The sequence below is a fragment of the Rhinolophus sinicus genome, chromosome 4 (genome assembly GCF_057876585.1).
Source record: "Rhinolophus sinicus isolate RSI-liver-muscle chromosome 4, RSI-T2T, whole genome shotgun sequence".
Taxonomy (NCBI): Eukaryota; Metazoa; Chordata; class Mammalia; order Chiroptera; family Rhinolophidae; genus Rhinolophus; species Rhinolophus sinicus.
In genome coordinates this window covers 46,650,533-46,677,994 of record NC_142504.1, presented here as the reverse complement: position 1 = coordinate 46,677,994, position 27,462 = coordinate 46,650,533, and the positions used below count along the sequence as shown (strand labels likewise).

General features: G+C 38.6%; 1 protein-coding gene across 1 annotated transcript in view; it reads left to right on the top strand.

Moving 5' to 3' along the window:
* The window catches only part of FBXL13 (F-box and leucine rich repeat protein 13), a 226,893-nt gene that overhangs the window by 194,972 nt on the left and 4,459 nt on the right, over positions 1-27,462 (top strand). Inside the window, exons 18-20 of the mRNA XM_019744537.3 lie at positions 5,070-5,153; positions 14,844-14,978; positions 20,082-20,245. Coding sequence (XP_019600096.2) covers positions 5,070-5,153; positions 14,844-14,978; positions 20,082-20,245 — 383 coding nt within the window. The remainder of the gene's footprint in view (positions 1-5,069; positions 5,154-14,843; positions 14,979-20,081; positions 20,246-27,462) is intronic.

Below are 27,462 nucleotides of genomic sequence, written 5' to 3'. Positions count from 1 at the left end.
AGCATTCATGAGTTTAGCCAACTTTTGAAAAAAACGAAGGAGGCTTTCAATTTTCATGATGTTCCAACTTCCCTGAGAAGGAAGCGCCCACATGTCCTTTGCCCACTGAGGCCCAGTCCCTCCATCTTGTTGGTTCCTCTTTCCTCCTTATCTTTGTCTTGTCTTCCCACTCTCCTCTTTCCATCCCTCCCAGAAGGAAAAGCTTGGCACCAGCCAACCCACAGGACTTTTATCCCAAGCACTTAACAAGGTATTACACAAAACAAAACAAAAGCAAAATCTCCTACTTTTCTCCTTTAGAGAAATTCTTGGGCCAGCTCTTCAGATAATTTTTAAAAAATCTGTTATAAATCTATTCACGCCATGCTGTATAGTTCCCTATACATGCCATAGTATTTCATATCATAATGTTTTTGCACATTACGTTCTTCTGCCTAGAATGTCCTCCCTTTAGAGTTTTCTTGGCTACTGACACTTCCCCACTCATGACTCCCCTCTGTGTAGTCTTCTCGAATCCGCAGTAGCTGGCCCCTGCATCCCTGTTTGGTAGCACATTGTGCACAATTTTTACCTTTCACTAGGTTGCAATGATCTGTTGTCCATGTCTGTCTTCAATGCCAGGCTACGGGCTCCTTAAGAGCAAACACTGCCCCTCACTGACCATCATATTTCCAGTTTCTACCCCAGAGCTTGATCAGTATAGTACATGCTAAATAAATACTTATAAAGTGAATGATGAATAATGAATGAATGAATTTTGCCCAGACCTGAGATTTAAGACTTCTAAAGTTATAAAGAAAGTCTGTAAAATGTTGGAACCATCACTTGTGTCAGAGAACACCTCCTAATTTTGAGCGTTTATGAACCTCATGGTGCCAAGTAGAACATTTTACCTAGCTGGCTCTGATATTCTTTAGGTCATTAATCTGAAAACCTTCTGAGTCAGAAAGCCATTAAAAAACAAATCCTGTTGACTGGAATAGCGCATTTCACTTGTTCAGAGAAGCTGGCCTCCCGTAACCAGCACAAGGCAGTTTTTAGTGAGGCCTCGACTCCCCCAGATGGTTTAGGTTTGTTGCTGCTCAGTTACAAAGTTGTGTTTACTACAGCAGCAAGGCCTTATGATAACTTGTCCCGCACATAGCATGATACCTCTTTTGCTCCCTATCTTGCTAGCAATAGATTGGCCAACTGGGTCTGAGCAATTTCTGTATTCATCTTGGACTGAACAATGCTGTAGGAATCGCTCTAATTTGCATTTAGTTATACAATTATTACATCAATTCAATTTTTACAAACATCTTTATTGAGATATAATTCACATACTATAAAACTCACCAGTTCAAGTGTACCAACTCAGTTCTAGTATACTGATGGAGTCCTGTAACCATTGCCACAATCTAATTCCAGGACATTTTCATCACTCCAAAAGGAAACTCTCTTTCCATAAGCAGTCACTCCCTATCCCTGACCCACCCTCCAGCCCACCATAGGCAACCACTAATCTACTTTTAGTTTCTATATATTTGCATACTTTGGACTTTTCAGAGAAGTGGAATCAGAATACGAGGCGTGATAAAAAAAATATGGTGAATGCTTAAATTAAAAAAAAATTACAGTAAAAGACAGATTGTCATTAATCCCCCTCAAAACATTCCCCCTTGCTTTGAACACACTTACCCCATCATTCTTGCCACTTTCTGAAGCAGTTCTGGAAGTCTTCTTCTGTGAGTGTCATTAGTTGCACTGTCATGGCTGTCTTGATGTCCTGAATCGATTCAAAACGTTTACCTTTCATGGTCATTTTGACTTTGGGGAAGAGCCAGAAGTCACATGGTGCCAGATCTGGTGAATAAGGTGGCTGAGGACACACCATAATATTTTTATTTGGCAAAAATTGCCCTACCAGAAGCGATGTGTGACATGGAGCATTGTCATGGTGGAGGATAAAGTAAAGACACAAAAGAGAACTTCCAGAACTGCTTCAGAAAGTAGCAAGAATGATGGGATAACTGTGTTCGAAGCGAGGGGGAGTATTTTGAGGGGGATTAATGGCAATGTGTCTCTTACTGTAATACATTGAAAAAAAATTTAAACATTCATCATATTCTTTGATCATACCTTGTATGTGGTCTTTTGGGTCTAACTTCTTTTACTTGGCATAATGTTTTAAATGTTCATCTATATTAGTATGCATCAGTACTTTTTTATTGCCAAATAATATTCCATTGTATGGATATAACACCTTATTGATCCTTTCACAAGCTGACACACTTGGCTGGAAATCACTTTTTTTCTGTTATGAATAATGCTTCTAGGAACATTTGAGTACAACGTTTTGCGTTAACATGTGTTTTCATTTCTCTTGGGTATATACCCAGGAGTGGAATTGCTGGGTCATATGGTAACTCTATATTTAACTTTTTGAAGAACTGCCAGACTATTTCTAAAGTGACTGTACCATTTTACATTCTAATCAGCAGTGAATGAGGGTTTTAATTTCTTCACATCCTCACAACATTTGTTATTATCTGTCTTCTTAAGTATAGCCATCCCAGTAGGTATGTAGTAGTATTTCACTGTGGTTTTGATGCGTTTGCCTAATGGCTAATGATGTCAATTAATTAAAATTTGATGTCATACATTTTAATTATAGTGATAAAATATGGCATTTTATTTTAATATTAGTTAATATTAATTTTTAGTGATTTTGAATGAAGTGCTAAAGAGAATATAGGCTGTTCAATTTCATAAATAACAAGTGTATTTCATTTCCAGCTCAACTTAAAAAATTCTGACTTGGCTACATAAAAGTGAAAAAGAAGCGAAAACTTCAGAGATAGTTTCATAGGACAAATTCCCCACAGCATAATAAAACATACTTTAGGACAAAGAACAAACCTTGCTTCTCTTACTTAATATTATTTTTCAAACAATTTGAACAAATTGAGGGAATACCTAAATCCATTTCTGTTGGGGGAATATCTAAATCCAAGTCTTCTAACATGAATAAAATAGCATCCACATCTGGAACCCAGACCACATGGGATGCTCTACAGGGCTTGGTCATTCTTTGTTTTGAAACAAGAAAGCAGAAAACATAATGTGTTCTTAACAAAAGAACCCACATTTGCAATAAAATTAAAAGAACGAACAGAGAGATTTTATTTTTGGATGGTGTACAAAATCATTAAATGAAATTAGAAATAGCAGTTAAAAAGGCTTTAAAGCATTTTTTTCAATTAAAAAGGCTTTAAAGCATTTTTTTCTTTGATCTGGATTTTTCTTTCTTTTCCTTTTTGAAAAATGAATAGGCATAATATGAGCATCAGCAAAAAAAAAAAAAGCAACAACAACAAACAAAAAGAAAAACCCAAGACATATTTGCATAATCATTTTCAATTATCATCCAAATGTTGAGTTTAAAATCAATAAAATGTAAATCAGTCCTGCAAATAAAATTTTAAAAGGAGAAATTCATATACCATTTCTGGTATTTTTCCCTTCCAGCCAGCTCTGGGACCCTAGGATGACAAGAAGCTGCTCTTGTCCATCTAGTGTAGGAAGCATATCTTAAGGAATTATAAAGGTAATGTGGTCCTGAATGCAAACAGGAGGTTGGCATCTACAAGGCATATCAGTCAGTTCATTATCTGAGTGTTATGTCAGTTTAGAGGGCAAAGTACTGAGAAATGGGACAGCAAAACAAAACCACAATGAGGTACCACCTGACACCAATCAAAATGGCTGTTATCAAAAAGTCAATAAGTAACAAGTGTTGACGAGGATGTGGAGAAAAGGGAATCCTGTGCATTGTTGAGGGATTGCAAATTGGTGCAGTCGCTATTGAAAACGGTATGAAGATTCCTCAAAAAACTTAAAATAGGACAACCATATGATCCAGCAATCCCACTTCTGGGGATTTATCTAAAGAAAACAGAAACACTAATTTGGAAGGATGTATGCATTCCTATGTTCACTGCAGCACTATTTACAATAGCCAAGATTTGGAAGTAACCTAGGTGTTCATTGATAGATGAATGGATAAAGAAGATGTTGTATCTTCTGGATACCATGGAATATTATGCAGCAATAAAAAAGTATAAAATCTTGCCATTTGTGACAACATGGGTGGATTTAGAAGGTATTATGCGAAGTGAACTAAGTCAGGCAAAGATAGACAAATACCATATGGTTTTACTTATATGTGGAATTGAAAAAAAGCAAAACAAATGAACAGACAAAATAAAAACAGACTCAGAGAAATAGAGATCCAACTGATTGTTGCCAGAGGAGAGGGGTGTGTGGGGATGGGTGAAAAAGGTGAAGGGGAATATAGTCAATAACAGTGTGATAACTTTGCACCGTGACAGATAGGGACTGGACTTTGTGTGGTGATCATATTGTAAGATATATGTATTGTACACCTGAAACTAATATAATATTGTATACCAACTATACTTAAATAAAAAATGTTTTTTAAATTTAAGAACTTAAAAGGGCAATCTATTTTTTTAAATAAAAAGAAACATATTTAAAAAAAAAAAAAAAAAGAAACAAAGCTTTTAAACCGAAAAAGAAGTGAGCCATTGATGAATGTTTATCTGTTTACAGGCCTTTATATAAAGATTTTTTTCCCTCTCTTTTCAAGCAATTACATATAAAATGAGCTTAAAGATTTTTAGATTTTTAAGTTAGGCATATAAGAATTTGTTGTCAAATAGATTCATTAGCCACATGAAGTGTATTTAAAATAAAGTTGTAAATTTAGGGGTCTTGTAGATTTGTTTATATTGATTCAGATAACATTTCCCTGGGAACAGGTGGCAAGATAAGGAGTTTTCTGGCTCTGGGATTCTGTGACACTTTTTGTAAAACATTAGATAAAGAAAACCTGAACATTTTATTTAATGATGTTGCTTAAACAAATTGATTTTATGATTTGTTAAGTGTACAGAAATATAAGGAGCTAATTTTTTAAAATTAGTATAATGGTTATTGTCTTGTTGGAAATATACTTCCTAACTAAATTATAATCACAAACTGATCTTTATATTAAATATTTTTAGGGTTTGACGATACTTTCCAGACATAAAAAATTAAAGGAACTTTCTCTATCTGAGTGTTATAAAATCACCGATATTGGAATTCAGGTAAGATAATTAAATCATTCTGTTAAAGAATTTAGATTGAAAATTAAGCACAGATTGCATAAACTTTGCAGGTCATAGTAGAAAAAACAAGTGGATTGGAGGAACACTTCTATGATCTTGGTTGAGACAAGAGCAACTCCTGTTCTTTAGTTAGGTCTCTGCAGCCTAAAGTGAGTGAGAGGATTTGTTTTCTCATTTTCCCGTCTACTCTCTGCCTTCCCCACGTCAGACTCATAGGATAAATAAGGATAGATAGACATTTTACTTGGAGAATGATGAAATGCAACATGGTAAAAGTCGGTGTCTGTAGATAGAAATGTTATATAATCTAACCATGAAAATTGGGAGAGTTTGAAAACTATACCAGGTACTTAACAATTAGGAACTTGAGTTACTCAAACACAGTGAGTAACATACTTTACCAGAATGGAAAGCATGAGATAGGTAGTTGAATAGGATAAATGACTGTGTGTTCAATTTGGTACTTCAAGAATTTGTGAAAAAGGTAAATTTCCTAGACCTGGCCTTGAGGGATGGGAAGGAATCAAGTAGCGATTGTGAACAAGCTGCAAGACAACATTAAGCATCTCGGTATGCTGCTAAGAGAAGAAAAACCAGAATCATATCTCATACCTGTGTTGAACTGGGGTAAAACCTGGTTACTTATTAGTAAATAATGGAAGGTAACGTTCTGAAAGGGAACCAATGACCTAGGAATGTGGAAACTGTTAAACACATTGGAAGTACCATAGAAAGTGCCCTGCGTGTTCAAAACCCCTGCTATTTATGAAAACCTGGACTAAACTAGGAAAAAATCATTTTTAAATAAGAAACTCTCTTACTGAGGTAAAAAGATTGATCCCACAAGTGGAAAAATAACACAAGAGATAGCCGAGAAGTCCACAGAGCATGGCAACTTGAAGCTGTCTTCTATGAATTTGAAATGAACTTTGCAAGAAGTTCTAGCATGACTAATAGGAGAGTGTTAAAATATATAAACTGGTGAGCTATGGAGGATGCCAAGTCAAATGGTGCTCCAGACTTGAGCATAAAATTCTACAGTTCTGGACCTGAGGGAATCTTAGAACCATCTAAACCAATTGCCTAATTTTACAGGTGAGGAAATTAAGGCCCAGAGGGCTTCAATGACTAGTCCAGTCCCGTACCTCCTCAGCAAAATAATCTAACTACAGTTCTATGGAAATGAGGAGTAGAAATGGAGAATTGTTGTTCTAAATGGTTGATTGACAACATGCTCACTATATGATCATACAGCTGAATCTGGCATAGCTTTAAAACACGTAATCTTTTAAAAATTGGTGTGTATTTGTTTTCAGTAATCTAAAGGAGAAAATAAAAAAGGAGGAATACAGGAGCATGGAAATACAGAATTATTTAATTATCAGTTGCACAAGATTCGATGTCCTATTCAAGTGCACACACAAAAAATTTATCTCATCATCCTTCTTTCTGCTTTTGGAGAGAGAGAGAGAGAGAGAGAGAGAGAGAGAGAGAGAGAGAGAGAGAGAGAGAGAGAGAGAGAGAGAGAGAGTTTGTGCGTGTTGTGGCTTTTATTCAGTTTTATCCCTTGCAAGGTTCCAAGGTTCATACTTCAGGGCATGTGGTAATTTCTCTTCTGTGCCTCCTCCAGCCCAATTATTAAGTCCCAAAAGAAATGAGACAAAGAGGGGTGAGGAGCAAGTGACACATAAGTCAATTCTACAGTTCCTTATCTGGATTTACAAAGGGGGAGGGAGTAAAATAAGGTAATTAAATTAAGACGTTTAGATTATCCACAATTTATCAGTAATTATCTTTCTTGTTACTTGTAAAAGGTAACTATAGGAGATTGTCTTTTTAGCAGAAGACATTGAAAACATATTCTACAGAATGACTTAATGAGAAAAATGACGAAGTAAACATTTTTACCCTGGATAGATTTTGCAAGACTCATAAACATAATAAGAAATTACCTCATTTTAGTGTTTTACTGGAAACTACAACACATACAGATTGAATGTCAATAACTCATTAATATAGTATCCATATAAATGAATGTGCATTTTTTTCTTTATTCAGGTTATCTGTGGATGAAAACCTTGCAGCTAAACAAAACAAAAGTTTTTAAAATTATTTCAGTGTTGGTAGGTTGAAGTAGTTGGTTAAGAAAGGGGATTATAGAGGGGAAAATCAAGTTTAAGGACCTACCCATGAGTGTATGTAGTGGAAAATGTGCATATACAAGGTCGGAAAATTAAGTTCACGAACTCATCCTCTGAATAATGAATAATCTCTGTGATCCTAGAAAAAGTGCTACATGCCTCATTGCTGAATATCACTATGGTCACCTTCAAAGTACTCCCCTTGGGAAGCTATGCCCCTATGCCAAGGCCTAGTCCACCCTTCAAAACAATTTTGGATCTGTTTTTCTGGAACGGCCATCAGAGCTGTCATCGTATTACCCTTGATGTCCTGAATGTCATCCCAATATTTTCCTTTATCTTTGGATAAAGAAAGAAGTCATTGGGGGCCAGATTGGGTGAGTAGGGAGGGTGTTCCAATACAGTTATTTGTTTACTGGCTAAAAACTCCCTCACAGACAGGGCTGTATGAGCTGGTGCATTGTCGTGATGCAAGAGCCATGAATTGTTGTTGAAAAGTTTAAGTCATCTAACTTTTCACGAAGCCTTTTCAGCACTTCCAAATAATAAACTTGGTTAATTGTTTGTCCAGTTGGTACAAATTCATAATGAATAATCTCTGTGATACCAAAAAAAAGGTTAGCAACATTCCTGCAACAAGTTCTTGAACTTAATTGTCAGACCTCATATGTCTCGCCCTAACACTCATGTTGGATTCATTCTTGCCTGAACCGCAAAAACAGGATTACTCTCCAGGGACTCTTTTTTTATCTTAAAACTCTTACTTTGAATCACTGAACTTTCTCACCAGTTATGTTTTTTTATGCAAGATTTTCATCAATCATCCTTATGAGTTGATAGATTCCACCGCCTAGTGCTTAACAAATTTGATTTCAGACGCCTTTGATACATAGCGACTTATAACACCAAAGATGGATTAGATGTGTTGACTCCACATAAGCAACCACTTTTTTTTTTAAACCAACATTAGTTTGTATTTGGTTTCCAAAATTAAATCAAGAATTGTCAAAGCATGAGATTTAATAACTCCACCTCTTCTCCAGGGATAGTTATGTTGATGGGTTGCATGGGAAGCAACAAATGTAGGATCTCTTCCCAAATGGCCTTAATCCTCGGCCTTTGGGGCAGCGGAACCTCTGAAATCTCCTGTATGGGGAGACGAGACATACAGACGTTTGGACACTTTGTATCATTTGGCCGTACTGCTCAGGAAAATTCTTTACCTTATCCAATACTCCAGGTTACTATTAGGAAATAATTGACTAAATTGTCTGTGATGGAGATACCAGAAGGGCCCAGTTTCATAATAATTTTACAGGGTCTTGGGAGAAGGAAATAAGGAATTCCTCTGGTAGCATTAAGAAGAGGGTATCTGGTATCTTATGGAAAAAGCAACTCCCACAAAACCTGGAACAAGGAAGAAGTTTGTTGCAGAAATCTGTTCTTCATGGCTTAATCATGCCAAGAATGGTCTCCTAGAATTTATAACAGAACAACATACCCTTACGAGACCTAAGGTACCTGGAATCAACTGGGAGTCACAGGGAAACCCCCACCAAGACACCCAGGCATTATTTTCTCTTCAAAGGCTACGAGCAAAAGAAATAAGCTCAATATTCTCTGTTTTTCCTCACACGAGTGTATTTCCAATTGTAGAGGTAATTCGATAGGATTAGCAATTTGCTAGACTTCGGAGGATGGGGGATTTGACAGCTTGTCATTTTCCCACAGTCTGTAAGGTTCTGAAGGATACTAGCGTCATGGGTACCATGTTTTCTTGGCTAATGAATAGCTGACTCTGAGAACGCCCCACCCCAGTCCTGGCTGCTTGCCCACTCCCGCTGGGGAGAACCATTCTCGGACAACTGAATCATTCATGGACTCACTAAAAGAACATGCACATCTGTTATGTTCATGTTGAACAGCCATATAGAAGAACGGTAAAGAGAATGTGTTAAAAGGAAGATAATCCTTTGGAGGCTTCTCCCAACCTTTAAGGAACATTCGTTTATCCTCTATAAGATGAAACTTGCCAAAAGTTAAGCAAAACCTGTCAGATAATCTGAAGGCAAAAATAAAAAGGCAGGAAAAATATCAGAATCCCACTGTCCTATAAAAGCATGAGTTTATGATTATTTTGCTTCTTAAACCTAAATGGCCAATCTGTTTTTGATCTTTTGCAACATACATGGGCTTTGCTCATCGTGCATCCCCTGAGTTGCTCTGGTATGTCTCCCAGGAGCTATGGTTTCTCCATGTATGACTTCTAATAACCTTCTTTACCAACTTCCAGTTAAATTTTGTGCATGATTTTTCCTCATCCCAAAGCCTTCAGCATGTTGAAGGTGGTGAAGTGGTGTTTTAAGGTTTTACACGGCAGATGAGATTGTTCGAGAATCTCTCTGGTTGCACTGCTGACAAAAGGCAGCATTTGTACAGGGAGTTATGTCGGCCAAGTGTTTTTGGAGTACACGTTTTCTTTCCAACTTCCAATAAGCCTGTGAGATAAAGAGACAGTTGTTTTCACTCTCCTCTTTAGATGAGCAAATTTGAGGTTGAGTAACTTGCTCAAGGTCACAGACACAACTTCAGATTTCAGGCCCTTTGCTTTTCTACTAGACCAGTAGCGTCCCTTGACTATATCATCTCTTTTTCCATATGCCCCTAAATGGGAGATCAAAGCAGCACATGATTTCCTAGAGATCCCTAAATGGAAGAGGTCACAGAGGACAATGTGATTTTACCCTTCGTATAAATGTTCTGAGTTGCCATTATCTTGGCAAAGAAGGAGAAAGAGAATAAGTGGGGTGGATGGCTGGGAAAAGAGAAACTCATCAACTCTTTCAGGCTGGTTAATATACTTTAAGTCATTTCCATGTCCTTCTTGTTCCACAGAGGCTCTTAAGGAGTCCTAGGTTATTGGCCACTAGACAGCCAATTGTTTTTTTGTTTGTTTGTTTGTTTTCCTTTAACTTACCTTAGAAAAATGGAAAAAGTGTGGGTTATGCCACAGGCCACAGAAAAATACCTGATTGACTTTGGGTAGCCCAACCCTGGCACGTTTTTATTTTAGATACAAATTCTAAAGCCTGCAACAGTTCTGGATTTTTTTTTCCCCAACAAATCCTGATTACAAAGTATCATTCAAAGATATTTTGTTGTGTTCTTTTCCTGGTCTTCTTTCCAATATACATTCTCTTTCACTGTTTACCCTTTCTGTTCTTTAATTTCCCCACATTTGATATCTTTATATGTATGCATTTGTCACGTTTTCTATTGCAAAAGCAATCCCGTTTTTATCAAATACCCAGGATATGTGAAGCCAGCAAATCATCCAGGTTGAATGAGTAGGTATCTTCAGAGAAAACATTTATTTTGGCAAATGAATAAGACAATCTGTTTCAATGTAACAAGAAAATATTAGAACATCTGCTTAGATTTCTTTTTATCTTGTATACCGTATATCTGTTTTTATATGTGTGGATAAAAAAGGGCTCTGTAATAAATCTGACTGAAAGTAAGCTCACAGGGTGATCTGATCACAGATTCCTAAGTGGGCAGGTCATGGTGGGCAGTCACACCCCAGGCCTGTAACTTCTTTAGTGAAGGGTTTTAAGCCAGTTCTGTCCATTGTTCTTGTGAATCTAGGTTAACACAGTTTTGAAACACAAGTAATCCTTCTTCCAGAGCTCTGGAAGGCGTAACTGCCCTCAAGGGAGCACATAATCTTGTTACCTATCCTGTGTATCTTTGCTTTCTCCCATCTTCATATAATCTTTCTTACAGTCCTTCCTTAATTCCAAATGTATAAAAGAAACTGCAAAACTCATTCTCTGGAACATTTGAGATCTTGCTTCCTGGCATGTCATCAGTTTGGCTCAAATAAACTCTTATAAAAAATTCTCTAGAGGTTTGAGCGTTTCTTACGTCAACATATTCTTTATAAGATATACTGTATATTTAAATAGTTGTATATCTATATATTTTATAAGTAGATTAATATACATTTATTGAAAGTATATGCTCAAATGTTTTACTATGGTGTGCGTGATTTAAAAATTTTGGCAATCATAGCCATAGAAAAGTGGTGAATACAAATAATAGTGTTCGCTACTATATACTGACAGCTTACTATGTGCCAGGTACTGTTCAATTTCTTTATTCATATTAACTCAATCCTCCTAACAACTCTACAAAGTAGGTGCCATATTAAGGTGTCATATTAAGGTGCCAATTATTCCCATGTTGCTGACAAGATCATTGTGGAATCGAGAGGTTGGGCAATTTATCCAGAGACACAGAACTTCCAAGTGGCAAGATTTGAACTCAGGCCACTTGGGCTCCAGACTCTCCTCTTATCCATTCTTGGGCACTGCCTCTGGCAGTTACTGAACAGCGTGCGAGGAAGGACTGGGCTTGGGCTTCTGAGAGTGATCTACAGGAGCTCATTCTCACTCCTGAGCTAAGAGGCATTTCTCATACCCTTTGGACACTCTCCCATATTGAATATCTTCTTCATGTCAGATGTTAGGGCCACAAAGATAAATTAGGCATGGATTCTTCCCTCAAGAAACAGTTAATGCAGAAGATAAGAAAATTACATAAATAGCTATAGTACAAGTAGGAAGGGAGAAAGGAAAAAAAAAAAAGAAAAAAAATTAAAAGCTATAGGGATTTGGAAGAGGCAGTTCTTCCAGAGAGAGAGATTTGGGAAAACTTCATGGAGTAAGCTATATCTGATCTGGCTTGAAGCCAAAATTTCTCCCCCAAATCACCATATAATTTGGTGACAAGTTTCATCATGAAAGTATCTTTGGAAATGCTTGTTTGGGGCCTTGGCCTTGCCTCCTTTCCCTTTCAGAATCCTCTCCATATTTCAAAGCAGTATGATCCTTTATGTCTGGGCCATAGGTAAGCTTTGTTCAGCCTGGTTTCCTGGCAAGGAGAGGAGTATTGCATTTCACCAGGAGGGAGGCCTCAGGCTCTGCAGAGTTTGGTTTCGGTGGCAAGGCCCAGCTTTCCCAGTTCAGTGTGCCCAGGATGCAGCCACTCACACATGTTCTGATGCCTTCTGGGACCGAGGCTGTCTGATGGAGTGGAGCTCTACACCTCATGGGGATATATGAGGCCCCAGAAACTGTAGTTTCGAATTCAGTTTATAACTTAAAATTGTGGAAGTTGTATTTCAGACTTTGAGGCAGCCAAAAACAATCTTCATAGAAAATGGTTCTTGACAGTACAAGATTTTTCCAGAATTATCAATAGGAAAAAAAATTCCCAAACTTTGTACTGTAGTAGAATTAATCAGAACCTATGAGGCAAATAGACACCATCAAGAGACGGTGTCATGAATATGCACCATGAGGTGAGCTTTTTTAAGGCTGGGAGCTGCCGCCTGTCAAGATGATTTAAATCAGGATTTTGGCAGAAGCGTATTATTGTGACAGTCAGTAAATGTGAGTGAAACTCAGTCTCCTCACATACCCAGTTTAGGAATGCAGTCATTAAGCCCCCACACTGACTCAGCTCAGAAGATACGGAGGATATTTAACTGAGAGACTTGGAAGTTTTCTTCAAGATTGTTAACCCACAGCAAAATTGGTTGATGTGTGGGATGGGAGCCAAACTTGATAATTTTTGCATTTTCTCTTCATCTTCATTATAAAAGATTTTGACTTGGAAGAAGCTTAGTCTACCATTTTCCAAGAAATGAAATCAATAGCATCGATATAGGTACAATGCTTCTGTAGCCCTGGAGCCAGAAAAGTATATAATAATCTTATCTGTAGGGGAGAAATGGAATTTCATGAGTGATTATGTTGAAACATGCCTGCAGACTTAAGTACTTAATATGACTTACATGTCTCTAAAGGAAAATATGAATTGTGAGAGATGAAAACTTCTGACTTATGTCTCAGATCTGTGCTGATTTATGCCAAGCATAAAGCCTTGGACCAATCTTTGTGCTTCAGATCTTCCATGGATGAGAATGCTACTATGAATGTATCATAGGCCTTCTAATCATTTTTATGTTGTTGTTTAAACCTCTGAGAAAGTTCAACTTCAAAGAATATTAGAGGTTTAAAAAGAGGCTTAAAGCAGAACTGATCTGAGCTGTCCAAGACATTGACAAATGCTACTGAAGAGGATTTTCAGACACTAAGAATCTTGAATTTCCCCTTAAAGCTTGTTTCCTCTTTTAATAAATTATTCCTGTAGTTTAAATATTCCTTCTTGCTTTAAATTTTCTCTGGTTCATTGAACTCTACCCATTCTCTAAGTAGAGAACAATGTTATCCTACTCCTTGCAAAATAAGAATTCCTGTATTAAAAAAGAATTCTTTATATCTTTGAAGTCACTGATAAATTGATTAACCAACTAGTATTTATCGAGCACCAACTGTATGTAAATATGATACTTACGAAAGTGGTATAAAAAACTAGCAGAGTTCCAGATAGTACCTCTGAGAGACTTACTGCATTGAAAACCCTGTTGAATCTCTGAGCTGAGATTCAAGACCACTAATTCCAATCCTTCAAAGCTAGATCCCCTTCTGCATCACACTGGGTGTGCCCTCTATGCTTGATTTCCTCCATTGAAAGGGACCTCACTATTTCCTGACAAGCTGCTCCTTCCATTTAAAAAAAATTTATTAAATTTATGGGGGTGACAATTGTTAATAAAATTATGTAAGCATCAAGTGTACAAATCTATAATAAATCGTCTGTATATTGCACTGTGTTCACCACCCAAAGTCAAATCTTCCGTCATCATATATTTGACTCCCTTTACCCTTTTCTACCACCCCACCTCTTTCCCTCTAATAACTACCATACTATTGTATGTGTCTATGAGTTTTTGTTTGTTTGTCTTGTTCATCTGTTGCTCTCAGTGTTATACCCCACATATGAGTTAAATCATATGGTTCTCTGACTAATTTCGCTTAGCATGATATTCTCAAGATCTACCTATGTTGTCGCAAATGGCAGTATTTCATCTTTGCTTATGGCTGAGTAGTATTCCATTGTGGATGTATACCACATCTTCATCCAATCATCTATCAAAGGACACGTCATTGTTTCCATGTTTTGGACACCATGAATAATGCTGCAATGAACATAGACTGTGCTCTTTCCATTATATTGTATTACCAACCACAGAGTGTTTGCTATCTAATTCTCACCTCCAAATTTCTTTTCCTCCATTCATTTGGCTGAATACAACTACTGACCATATAGGTAAAATTTCACTAGTGCTAACTTTAGGAAAAACAAATTCTATTATCAGAATATTACTAAGCTGTGAAACTGGTATACATGAATATCTTTTGTTATAAAGAACTCTACAACAAATGGATGTAATGGCCTTTTTTTTTTTTTCAACAAGATGTAACACATCTATATTCAGGGACTGAAATGCATACTAAGTAAACATCTGTGGGTAACATGGCTCTACATTTATATAACATTTGAATAAAAACTAAGGAAAAGAAAAGAAAAAAATCTTTGACTTTGGAATGTCTTGCAGGCCTTCTGCAAAGGCTCGCTGATCTTGGAACACTTGGATGTGTCTTATTGCCCCCAGCTATCAGATGAAGTTGTTCAAGCAGTGGCCATTTATTGCACTAACCTCACATATCTCAGCATTGCCGGCTGTCCGAAGGTATGTGTAGAAACCAGAGCTCAGACATGTTAGATTAAAGCCCTGCCACAAAACTCAGGCAGAGTAGCAGTCAGGGGTTGGACTCATCATAGAACTCGTTTTCTTTGCCATGTCTGAGGTATTCATTAGATTTTCTTTTCTTTCCCCAAATTGGAATTTTCAAAAAGTTAAAAAGACTCCTCACACAAGTATAAAAATGTATCAAAGATTTGTTTAATTCATTAATGAGAGAACCAGCAAAATGGATTTTGTAGAGAATTTTATTAAACTGAGTATTTATAGGAACTGAAGAAAGGATGTTGGACTATTCTTTCAACTGCTGGGTTAGATCCAAAATTGGTTAGTGACCTATAAGTTATTAAATCCATAACCTTGGAGTTATAGTTTTTACCAGAAATAATTTGCATCTCTTCTGGACAAAAATATAATAAGTTATAACATGGAACTTCACTGAGTTTAGACCCCAATAGTAAATAGCATGTCAAACAACGGCACAATTCCTCAGGTGTGCCTGTTAATGTTCCAGTGTAGCCCTGAAATGACATACAATCATCTTTTGTCTTATTTTCAAGTGTTTGATAATTTTTCATGACATTTGTTTGTAAAAGAAATATGTACTCATTGAAAACTCTTTGGACTCCATATAAAAGCATAAAGGAGAGTAAAAATCCATTGTCATACAACCCTCCAGACATAACCATTGTTGGTATTTTATACTTATTCTTCTAGATTTTTTCTATGTACAAAGAGATTAGAAATATAGAAAGTTTGTGTTTTGTCTTGTTTTTATTTTTAAAAATAGAATCATATTTTCCAAAATGCATTGTAATCTAGTTTCTTTCTCTTAATATGCTAAGGATATATCTCTATGTCAAGAAATAGAAATTTCTGGTTCTGCATTAATATGGCAGATTGAATATACACATATAGGTTTTTTTCCGTCTTGAAACACTACTAAACCTGCAAAATAAGGATGAGGGCCCACGTTGATAGGGAAAACAGGAAAGGAGATAAGAACAACAAAATTTGAAAGCTTGGAAATAGATGGACTAATTTAGCAGACCAGAGACAGCTTTGAATCCTAAGCCAACAGTAGCGAAAGCTGGAAAAAAAAATTGATTTACGCCATAGTCTTCAAACTCGGCAGAACTGTGTACCTCTGGAGCTGGGTTAAGAGGGTGGCTGAAATAAGAAAGATGGGTTAAAAGCTCTTGAGGAGTAAATAGATCCCTAGATCTCCCCTATTCCACACCTCTGGACTGTCCCTCCCCTCCCTCACCAGAAGATGGGAGAGTTATTTCCTAGAACCAGATTGCTCAACCTTGGCATTGTTGATATTTTGGATGAGATCATCCTTTGTAGTGGGTGGTTGTTCTGTGCACTGTAGGATGTATGTCAGCATACTGCCCTCTGCCCACTATATGTCAATAACACCCAGCCCCTCACACCTCCAGTCATGACAATAAAAAGTGTCTCCAGATATTGCTACTTGTCCTCTGGGGGACAAAATCATTCTACCATCTGCTCTGTACATAGTAAACCAGACGGTTGCTGGGCTGGGAGACACCATGTATAACTGAAAGCTTGGGTACAAAAGTGAAAACAGGAATTAAGTGACTAAATGCTGAATGCAGAGACACTCAAGCACTTTTCCAATACAGCATCCAGAATTTGGCTGCCAGTTCTTTCCCTCCAGGCAGAAGATCAGAAACCTCTTTTCTGGGGATTCTGACTAGACCAAGATGAAAGACCAAAGAATACTGACATTTGGGGTTTTCCCAACAAAAAATCCACCTAGACCATTGAGGCTTAAAATAGAGAAGGCCCACATTATGCCCTCAGACCTTCTAATCAGTTTCTAGCCCTCCACTATTAATCATGAGCAGACAGTCAAGAATCATCAGACATAAGAGAAAACCCTCTAAACTGGAAGATAAAGACCAAAACAAATTGACAGGAAAAACTTGGTGGAAGCAAAATACGCAGAGGAAAGAAAACTAAAAAATCTTTTGAAAAACTCCTCAGAAATTGCAAGATTAGCCACACTGTTCTCTTCTGTATGCACTGATGGGATTCTCTTTTCTAAAGCATCACTCAGGCTCCCAAGATGCCCTGCATTCTAGCTAGTTTAAAATTTTAGCTTCTCAGTTGTTTAGTTTGTGTGTTGAGTAGACTAAGAGTGTGATGTTAGAACTTTCTAAGTTTCCTCCATAGTTAAGGAGGAAGAAGAGGTAGTAGGGGAGAAGATGTGGTAAAGCATGACAAAATTAATCTAGAAAGTTCACAGCAAAATTCTTTTGTTTAATAATGTACTTGTTTAGAACTCAGGAAACCAGATGTCTTTCTGGTCAGTGTCATCTGATTTGGGATGTGTGTGGGGTCCAGGAACCCAGCACACTAAGAGATTGACCTTCGACCCTCTGCAGCTTGAGCAGTCACAGCTCAAAGGGTTTTTGCTTTCATTGCACATGGACATATGGACACGCAGCCAGCACATGGCTCCCTGGGAACGGCGCTGGCTGTAAAGCAGGCATGCATGGAGACTGGGCTTTTTAATGTGCCACTAATTAGGGAAGAAAGTAGGAGAATGAGCAAAGGAAAGAACCCAGTGAGAAAAGGAATTTAGGCAGAGGATTTTTTTTCCACTTTGTTTTGTTTTTTTGCTAAGGAGAAACCAAGGGAATTCCTTCTATAAATTGTGCAGTGGACACTGTCTTCCTGCAGCCTAGAAATTAAGGATGATGTTACACAAATAAGGTATTATGAACTGAATCACTCTACGTCAAAGATGCAGGATGATAAAAGGAAGGGGAGTCGATTATTTCAGAACCTCAGTGTAAGAGAGAAGGGTTTTCACTTTACCATCTATGCAGGTCAAATGTGTACCCTGATTCAGAAGATGTGGCGACCATAATTTGGGCCAATCTGAATACTCCTCACCCAGAAATCATAAGGCTATGGTCCTAACATATGCATATTCCATCTACATTGCTTTCGATGAGCCATAAAACACATTAGTATCTGGCTCATCATTCTAGACTAGGTTTCCCAAAAGCCTATGGGTCAACCTTGAAGGGTCACCTTATCCATCTCCTGGAAGACCAGCTCTTCCTTGCAACCATCTTACCTCCAAGATCAATGAGTAGTACTGTGGCCTCATTCTACCCAGCACTAAAACGGGAATGACATACTCTATAATCAATAGGACTGACATTAGGGTCCTGTGTCTGGAAGTGAAGAACGTAGCCAGTCATCTCCACTTCTCGTTCCCAGCCCCTTAAAGTCCCATCACCTCCATCATTGAATATCTTGAGCTTCTGATCTACAGGAGATGTCAGGCTCCTTTTCAGCGCCCCAGTATCAATAAAACTTAGCACTGTGAGCTCCACCTGTCCTCCACCTCATTTTCTTGCCTTTTTTTCTATAACTCTGAGTGCGTTTTTTGTTTTTAATGACATCAGATCCTCAGAGACCAACATAGTATGGGAGGAATGTCTGAAGGCATTTTTGTGAAAATCAGTTGCAATGTTAAACCTTGGTCCTGAGCGTGTTCTGGAAACAGGACATGCTTAGACAATGACATCTATTTTTCCAAACTTAAAAAGTGTACATTTCTGCATAATTCTCTCAACTTTATGTTAAAAACAAGAATCAGGCCTCATGGCATGGTTTTAGAATGTTCAAACATTTACAGTAAGAGACTAAATCCAGTTAGAAAAATAATTCCTTTGGGGAGAGTAATCTAGTTGATTCTGCAGCAAGTCTCAGTTTAGCTATAAATTCATAAGCTAGATCCTGAGTAAGTGAAATAACCTTAAGTGGAATTGAATTTCTTCTGCAGAACATCTGGGCAAACTTTCCAGATGTTGCAACCCTCAGCAGAATCTCTCAGAGTGAGATTCATAAAGTATCTGTGGCTTCTGCTCCTTTCTCCCCCTGCCTACTAACATCTGCCTCACCTACTTCTCCTTTTCCAGAACATGTCACTTCACATGCAAACCGTCAGCGATGTCCAGTCCCTTCTCACGGCAATCTGGCCCTTCTGCAGGTTAACTTCAGGGGATATGTATACTGGGGGTGCCCAAAAAATGTACACACATTTTAAGAGTTGTTAACACTTTGTTCAACGTTGCTCAAGCAGTAGCTCACCGTAGTCAGAAGTGGATGCTGATGGTAACCACTTTGAGCACCTCTTATAATTGCAGACGTCAAACGTGACTTGTATTCATCTTTTGTTATCAGTATATATTAATACAACTTTTTTCCTTTCTTAAAATATGTATACATTTTTTGGCACCCTCTGTATATATTTTATAGTTCTGTAACAGATGATGTTATAAATCCCATTACTGCAGCATTTCATAAGTTACTCGTATTAATGTGACATATTTTACTAAGAAAATTTTGATGAAGCTTCCCATCCATACCAGGGAACTCTAAAAAGAACAGCAAGATCACAGGTTCTGTTGGCACCACTTGAAACATACATTTCATTGTTCTGGAAGTACTTAAATCACTAACTTGAATTATAGACCTATCATGTGATAAGCTGATTAAAGAGAACTTGCAAGAACCTGCAAGGGTCCCGATTCTGTTAGTTATAAATGTTTCTGTCCCCTTAAAATGCTTGTGTCCCCCTCAAAATCCATATATTGAAACCCTCATCCCCAATGTGATAGTATGAGGAGGTGAGGCTTTGGGGAAGTAATTAGGTTTAGACTGAGGTCATGGGGATGAAGCCCCCATGATGGAACTATTAGGTTGGTACAAAAGTAATTGTGTTTTTTGCAATTATTTTTAACCTTTTAAACTGCAATTACTCAACCTATAGTATCCTTATTAGAAAGAAACAGCTCTCTGTCTGTCACATAGGGATATGGCAAGAAGGTAGCTATCTGCAAACCAGGAAGAGGGCCCTTACCAGACAATCTATGGGCGCCTTGCTCTTGGATTTCTCAGCCTCCAGAACTGTGGGAAATAAGTGTTGTTTAAACTACCCAGTCTATAGTGTTTTGTTATAGCAGCCCAAACTTACTGTACACTATTCTTCCCTGGGACGGAGTTCATTGAAATAATCAGTACTTCCTTTGGCTGTGTGTTCAGATTACTGACTCAGCAATGGAGTTGTTATCGGCAAAATGCCATTACCTGCACATTTTGGATATTTCTGGTTGTATCCTGCTTACTGACCAAATGCTTGAGGACCTGCAGATAGGTTGCACACAACTTCGGATCCTTAAGATGCAATACTGCAGACTTATTTCCAAGTAAGTATGTACCTGAATATGAAAACTACTTTTTGAGAAAACAGAATATGTGACAATGGCATTTGTAATCCATAGTGGCTTTCAGAGTTAGGAAGTTGCTTTTTTTTTTTTTTTCTAATTGAACCCAACATTTTGAGCTGAATCAAGGGAAGCTCTCTTTTGAAATGATCTTTGTGGTTTCATGTCCCCGTCTCAGTAGCCCTCTAAGTCCTTCTCCTTCCCTGACCTTGCAGATATCCAGAGCCTTGACTCTCTTTCTGTAGAATTATGCTGGCGCTTCCTCTACTCATTTTTCAAAAATTTTTTATTCAGTTTATATTCCCCAGGGCTTAAGGAAACAATCGGGTTAAGCCATTCCCAGTTAAGTATAAATTACTAACAGGTATCTCAAGCCCCATCTCTCCCAAAGCTATTTGCTCGAGAGTTGCTTTTCATTTGACCAGAGATTCCCTATAAGATCTAGGGCCCAGAAGAAGGTATGCTGACTTTACTGCTACAGGCCAAATGTCTGTTCCCTCCACTCACAAAATGTTTCCAATGAAATAATAGTTGAGTAAATAAGCAATCTATAAAGATAGGAGGTCTAGGGTGTCTACCCTGTGAGTTTTTAAATAGAAAGCAGTTATCTGCTCCATGTTCTGTTTTTTTTCCTATTGGCTGAGAGTAAAAATGTGCAAGTATTTTAACTAAGCTGTGGAGTGTTCAAAATGGGAATTCTTGACCCATCCCTGAAGGTCAGGCTCTTTCCTGCAGGCTGGAAAAAATAAATACTAATAATTGATATTATCAAAGTATAAAGTGCATAATGTGTTCCAAGCGTGTAGATTTCATAGAGGAACTTGCTTAATCAGGCGGCCCCAGCATGAGCTGAACCATGAGAACTGGTCATTTGAGGACTGAGAAAGAAATGGTTTCTAATCAAGGCTGTGTGTGCTAAAATGAAGTGAAAACAAAACAAAAACTATAACCATAACTTGTAAAATAGGCACTCTCTCTGGGCCCAGGAATGCCATAGAGAGGATAGCCAGTTGAAGCTGGGTCAGATAAAAGGGGGTAGGTTCTTGAAAATTTTTGTAGAGGAGCGGTGACTCAACCCTTTCTGATAGGTCTGAAGAAGACTGATATGGATATTCATTTTATTTAAAGAGGTTACCATGAAACAAGTTCCCTGCCTTGTCATGTCATTAAACAGCCAAATTTGAGCAAGATGGCAGTGAGTGAACAATATATCATACAAAGGAGTTTAGCTTCTAATTTTTTTTTTTTACATTTTTTAAATCAGTTTCAGGTGTACAAAACAATAGTCTTAATAGTTAGACATTTATCATTTATAGCCCTCACACAGTGATAATCCCCCTCCCCCCATCCACTATCCCTCTGACATCGCACACAGCCGTTACATTTCCACTGTCTCTATTCCTAATGCTGTGCTCTGCTTCTTGTAACTATGTATATACATATATACACATATATATATACACATACATGTATGTATATATATATACACACACATATATACATGTATGTATGTGTGTGTATATATATTTAATAATAGTTGACACTCATTATTCTTCAGTTTCAGCTTCAGGTGTACAGTGCAGTGATCAGGCATCTACATCATCCCTGAGGTGGTCTCCCTAATGAGACAAGTGTCCATCGGACACTCTACAAAATCTTTACATTATTGATTCCATTCTGAAATTAGCTTCTAATCTTTTGATTGTATTTTGCCAATCACTATTTTTGGGAGGTAACATTATTGAACTTCTAATAAGTGGGTTTTAAGTAGAAAGAATGGAGACTTTCTAGCAAGGGCCTCTCTGAACCTAATCATGGTATGAGATGTTCAAGTGACAAATACGGTGTTTAGTCAGGAAGACCCAAGATATCTAGTAATATCCAAATCCTGCCTTTGACTTCTCACTCCTCTTGCAAGGCCACAAAACAAAGCAAAGTAAGATTTTACTACTAGCTGGGTTTGTCCCCCAGAACCCAATGCAAAACTCTACTTAGTTAGCTGGATGTCCGGAAAATTCCTTTACCTAAGCCAGGACAGCCAAAAAGCCTCCTTTGTTTTCTGCCACCAAGCCTGGCTGTCTATCACCAAGAGGCAGACAGAGACTTGGCCCTAATGCCTAGAGGTTGAGCTGGCTTGTCTGCCCGTCTCATTATCTAAGAGGCCAAACCATGTTGGTTTCCTTATAGCTCCACCCTGCTAAGCTCCAGCAGGAAAGAGGCCTGGAGTTCTCTGATGCTCTCTTTGTCTGGCAAGGGAGGGGGCAGGTCCCGCAGCACAGTGGCTCAGAGAGAGCCAGCGTTTGGACTAGGAAGGCTCCAGGAACATCTGTCTTGACGTCCAACATCTCGGAGAGGATGCTGTTGGTCAGTTACGGAGCTCCTAAGGTACTTGGCATTGATTAGAAAGTGGTCAGGCCTGGCCACACACAGCGGCTTGGGGTCGGCTCTAGGGTCTGGAGGGCAGCTTCCCTCTCTGCTTCGATCCTTGGGTGGAACTGGAAATGTTGCAAAGACTATGTGGACCTTCAAAACTCCACTCATGCTGATGGCGAATCCCTTACCTATGTCCACTCTACAAAAGCGCAGTTGTTTGCTCTTACCAGAGTCAAAGAGGCCCCTCCACTGCCGGCACTTTGTTTTGTCTGGTGAAATGGAGTATTTGGTAGTTGAGATCGAGACTTTTTTTGCTTGTGAAGAGGTTCAGTGACTCAATCACAAAGTAATAGACTCCCATACGCTCGATTCCATTTGAACGTGAAAACACTGTATGATGTAGCCCTTAAAATCTAATTGTAGCACTCAGAAGAGAATTGATTCTAAGTACAAATCCCCCCACACGCAATGGAAGATGTTGCGTACAGCCTGCCTTTCGACTTCTGGCCCGCTGTAAGGAAAGCAAGCCAGGCAATGGAGAAGAAGAAACACACAGTGGGAGGGAGGGAGAAAGCCCCACACAGTGGTCTGCACAACCCAGGCGGGTCTGAACCAGAGACAGGCAGAGAGCTATGAAGTCTATAATTAGCAAAGAGTAAAGGGACCTTCCTGACATTTGGTGTCTGGAGACCCGAACTTCCAGGTTTAGAGAGATCAGTAAAGGAAAGTATAGGTTCCTTGAAGGCCTTCTTTAGCTGGCAGCATAAATTACTACCAGGCACCCTGAGAGAAATATGTTGCTAGGAAATAAAATTCTTATTAGAGTTCTCCTCTCCAGCTTATGGAGAGGTGTTTGTGGAAAGGCCTTTGCGATTTGGAGCTATTAATTTTTATTATCAGTATGAACAAATAATGTCGTATAACAGTTATTTGCCATTGTACTGCACTAAATCCTATTTTATTATCTCATTTAATCTCACAAATACCCTATTGCCATAAAATAAATAAGGAAACTGGTTTAAACAGGTGAAATAACATGCCCGAGGTCAGACAAATAAAAGGCACAGCAATATTTTGTACCCAGGTCTGAATCCTCACTATGCTGCTCTTTTGCCTTCAATGATCCTCAAGCCTTTTTTAAAACTCTAACTTTCAAGGGACTTGGTCAATAAGGGGGGGCATGTGCCCTCTTGTGCCCAATTTACTTGCTGACGCCCAGTTTATATACTGGTGTTGGCTCCAACACACATCCCACCCCCTTTTTTTGGCCTACTCAAGAAACAGGAAGGAAATGTGAACGAGGGCAATTAACGTTATTACAGGGATAACCTTGAAGTGACTTTAATTTATAAAAACCAAAAATCACTTGCAAACTTCAGTACATCATTGTTGACCATCTACTGTGATATACTTCACTGCTGTTTGTGGCACATCACATTTGAAAATCACTGTTCTGTATAATCCAAAGAAATTTCTCTCACCAGGTTAAGCGAGTAATGATGATTAACCATAGACTGGTTCAATTCCCAAATCATCTCATACAAGATTTTTGAGTCACTTAGGCCAAGCCAGAGTGGAAGGTAGTCAAAGGGTTCCGTATGAACTCTAAGAATCTTAGAGCACATGATGATACCTAAGTATATTCTCTCTTTTCAATATTTCCTTGTTTCCATGTATTGACCACACTAGATCACCCAGGAGAGAGGGAGAAGAACAGAGGAAGGGAGGGAGCAGGGAAGGGTAGGAGGAAGGGAGAGAGGGAGGGAGAGAAGGAGGGAAGAACATAGGGAAGGGAGGGGGGAGGGAGGGAGAGAGAGTTGTTTCCGGGAGGAGCATTCAGTTTCTACATTTTCAAGTTTCCTAGTCCTTTTCAAAAGTGCGTATGTACAAACACACAGCTACACAGGATGGTGTGAAAAAGAACTGAGAAACTTGCCGCAGTCACCATGCTGCTCCTTTCTCTTGGTCAGGTCTTAGGAGTCAGTCCATGTGTGGATGTCCAAGGTCCTAGGAAGGTGGAGGACAAGTAGTTCACGGGCCAAGGATTTTCTTAAGGGTGGAGAGGAAGTGGACTAGGGAATAGTCCACACTAGCACACAAATTCTAAAAAGAATCCCTCATTTCTCAGGGCAGATTCAGATTTTGCCCAGAACCACCCATGCTGCGAAAGCGCATAGGACTGAAACAGGCCCTGAGACACTACACGGGAGGAAGCCTTAGCCTCCTGGCATTTGAGACCGGGGGAAGAGGAGTCTGAGACCTGATCCTTTGCTGCTCTTCCGTCTCTAAGCATGACCTCCAATGGTCAGGGGGACCCTCTGATGTTTAATTTCACTGAAGCCGACTGTAGGTAGAATGGACAGCAGAGCTTACCACTGAGAGCCAAGATAAGGGAGGCACAGAGCCAAGAAATAAGCACATTTGAAAAATGTGTGTCCCATTGGGTACTTCACCCATGGCTGGGACTCAGTATGCAGCTCATTTTGATTGTGTCCCACCACTTTGCATTTAATGATTAGTCTTTCTATTCATGCCCTATTTATCTTGTCTATGTTGAGGAGTCAAAATTCCATTTTCTTTTTTTTTCTCAAACTCCCATTATTTGCTAACTTTTAAAAATCACAATTACCAGCTAATTTACCTTAGCTTGTAGCTGACTGAGGTACTGTATGACTCAATATTTATAAGTTCCCAAATTTAGCATTAAGAGTACTTAACCTCTTAACACTTATCGAAAATTCTTAAAAACTCTTGCTCTTCTGAGGCCGAAGGTTGCATATAATTTGGTCAACTGCTTACAAATCTTTTAGTCCCCAAACAAACATGTCCTTTTCCTATAGGTCAAGGCCACGGTTGCCTCTAACTGCAGTAGTATTGTTATCATCAGTGGCATTAGACCATCACCAAGCACTGTGAACTACAGTTGTGTCCAGAGCTCTGCTGTACGGGAGGTAGGGGGCGGGAGGGAGTTGGAAACAGGAACTAAGAATGCCTCTTCAAAACCAACACACACAGGAGAGCTAAAGGACTTTCCTTCTTGGTATAAACTGCTGGAATGTCTTGTTTTGGCTGGTACTGCTAGGTTTCGAGGAAATGTACTATGCCCTTAAATAATTTACTGCCTTCTTAAACAAAAGGAAAATTACAAAGTTTAAAATTGTAAGCAATTAATGCCATGAAGCTATGCATTGGGAAGAAATTAATTCTATCATCAACTTCCTATAGAAGTTCAGAGGAAGAAGGGATTAGGTTTGGTACTTCTTTACAAGAGGCTGAATTGGTTTGGTGTTTTGAAAGATGGATAAGGTTTAGACAGGCAGAGATGAGGTGAAGGGTAAGTAACAATGGAGTTCTGTTGCCTAGAATAGTGTTTTACCCATTTGAAACCAAATGGTGCCAATGTTTCATGCTTCAGATTCCCCCAATATTTGGGAGGTCCATTATGTTGTGGTAGGTCCTCAAGGGAAAACAGTCCCACAGAAAATGCCTTCAAAGACATGGCAATCTCAATGCCACAGAACTGAAAAGGGAGAAAAATCTTCAGAAGAAAATGGGAACACTAAAGATATAACACTATTATTTTTGCATGAAGATGTCCTAGTTAGAGATTACATAAAGATTAAATAAGAAGTTTAAAACATAGAACTACACTTAAATTAGTATAACAATTTCTTTTACTCAATTTTTTTTTGAACTGTGGAAGTTTTGTGTGAGTGTAAATATACGAGCCAAAAAGCAATGTGGTAAGAGAATTAACAATGGTTTGGTTGCCTCCCTGTTGAATTTGGTTACAATTATTTTAATACTTCTAAGATTTGATTCAAGTGAAACAGCATTTTTTAAAAATTTTATTGGGGAATATTGGGGGACAGTGTGTTTCTCCAGGGCCCATCAGCTCCAAGTCATTGTCTTTCAATCTAGTTGTGGAGGGCGCAGCTCAGCTCCAAGTCCAGTCACCATTTTCAATATTAGTTGCAAGGAGCGCAGCCCACCATCCCATGCGGGAATTGAACCGGCAACCTTGTTGTTAAGAGCTCGTGCTCTAAACAACTGAGCCATATGGCTGCCCTGAAACACCTTCTGAGCCATCTGAAACACCATTTTTAACAACAATGTATCTTAGCCTTTTCCAATTTCATTGCCATATTTGAAGCCATTGAGCACAAATCCAAGGGTATGGAATACAGCCTCCATATCAATGACTCAGTTTCAGATTTTTGGGGTTAATAACTCAATGTAACATATGGCAATAATGGGCAAAGCAGCCTCTTTGTGGGCAAACATACTCATTTCTGATCCTACACAAGTTGCCAATTACTCATTTCCTTTTTAGTACTGGTCTCAAGATTCAAACCAACTTCCTAGGAAAACCCTTCTGTTCTCAAATTGGCACTGTTTTCAAGTTAGATATATCTTTTTCTGATGCTGCCATACCATGATTTACAAGTAACATATATTTGGTTATTCAGATGACCAAAATATACTTCTCATATATATTTGATCTTCCTCCACGGTTCCTGGCTCACCACTCCCAACACCCTTAGAGTTTCCTGAGTGGTAAGAATAAAGGGAGCATCTCTTATATTTGGTCCTTTACCCTCAGTTCCTCACATCTATTCAGAGCCATAAAGATGAAATGGGTGTCTTGATATCATCATAAGCCCATTTCCACCATAACTGGGTTTATGTTAATAAGGTGACTTTCGGAAAGCACCTAAGGATAGGGGCTGGTTGCCAGGGGAACCAACCATGAAGAGAGGGGTGGAACTTTCAGTCCCATCCCCATTCCCAGGAGGGAAGAGGGACTAGAGGCTGACTCAATCACT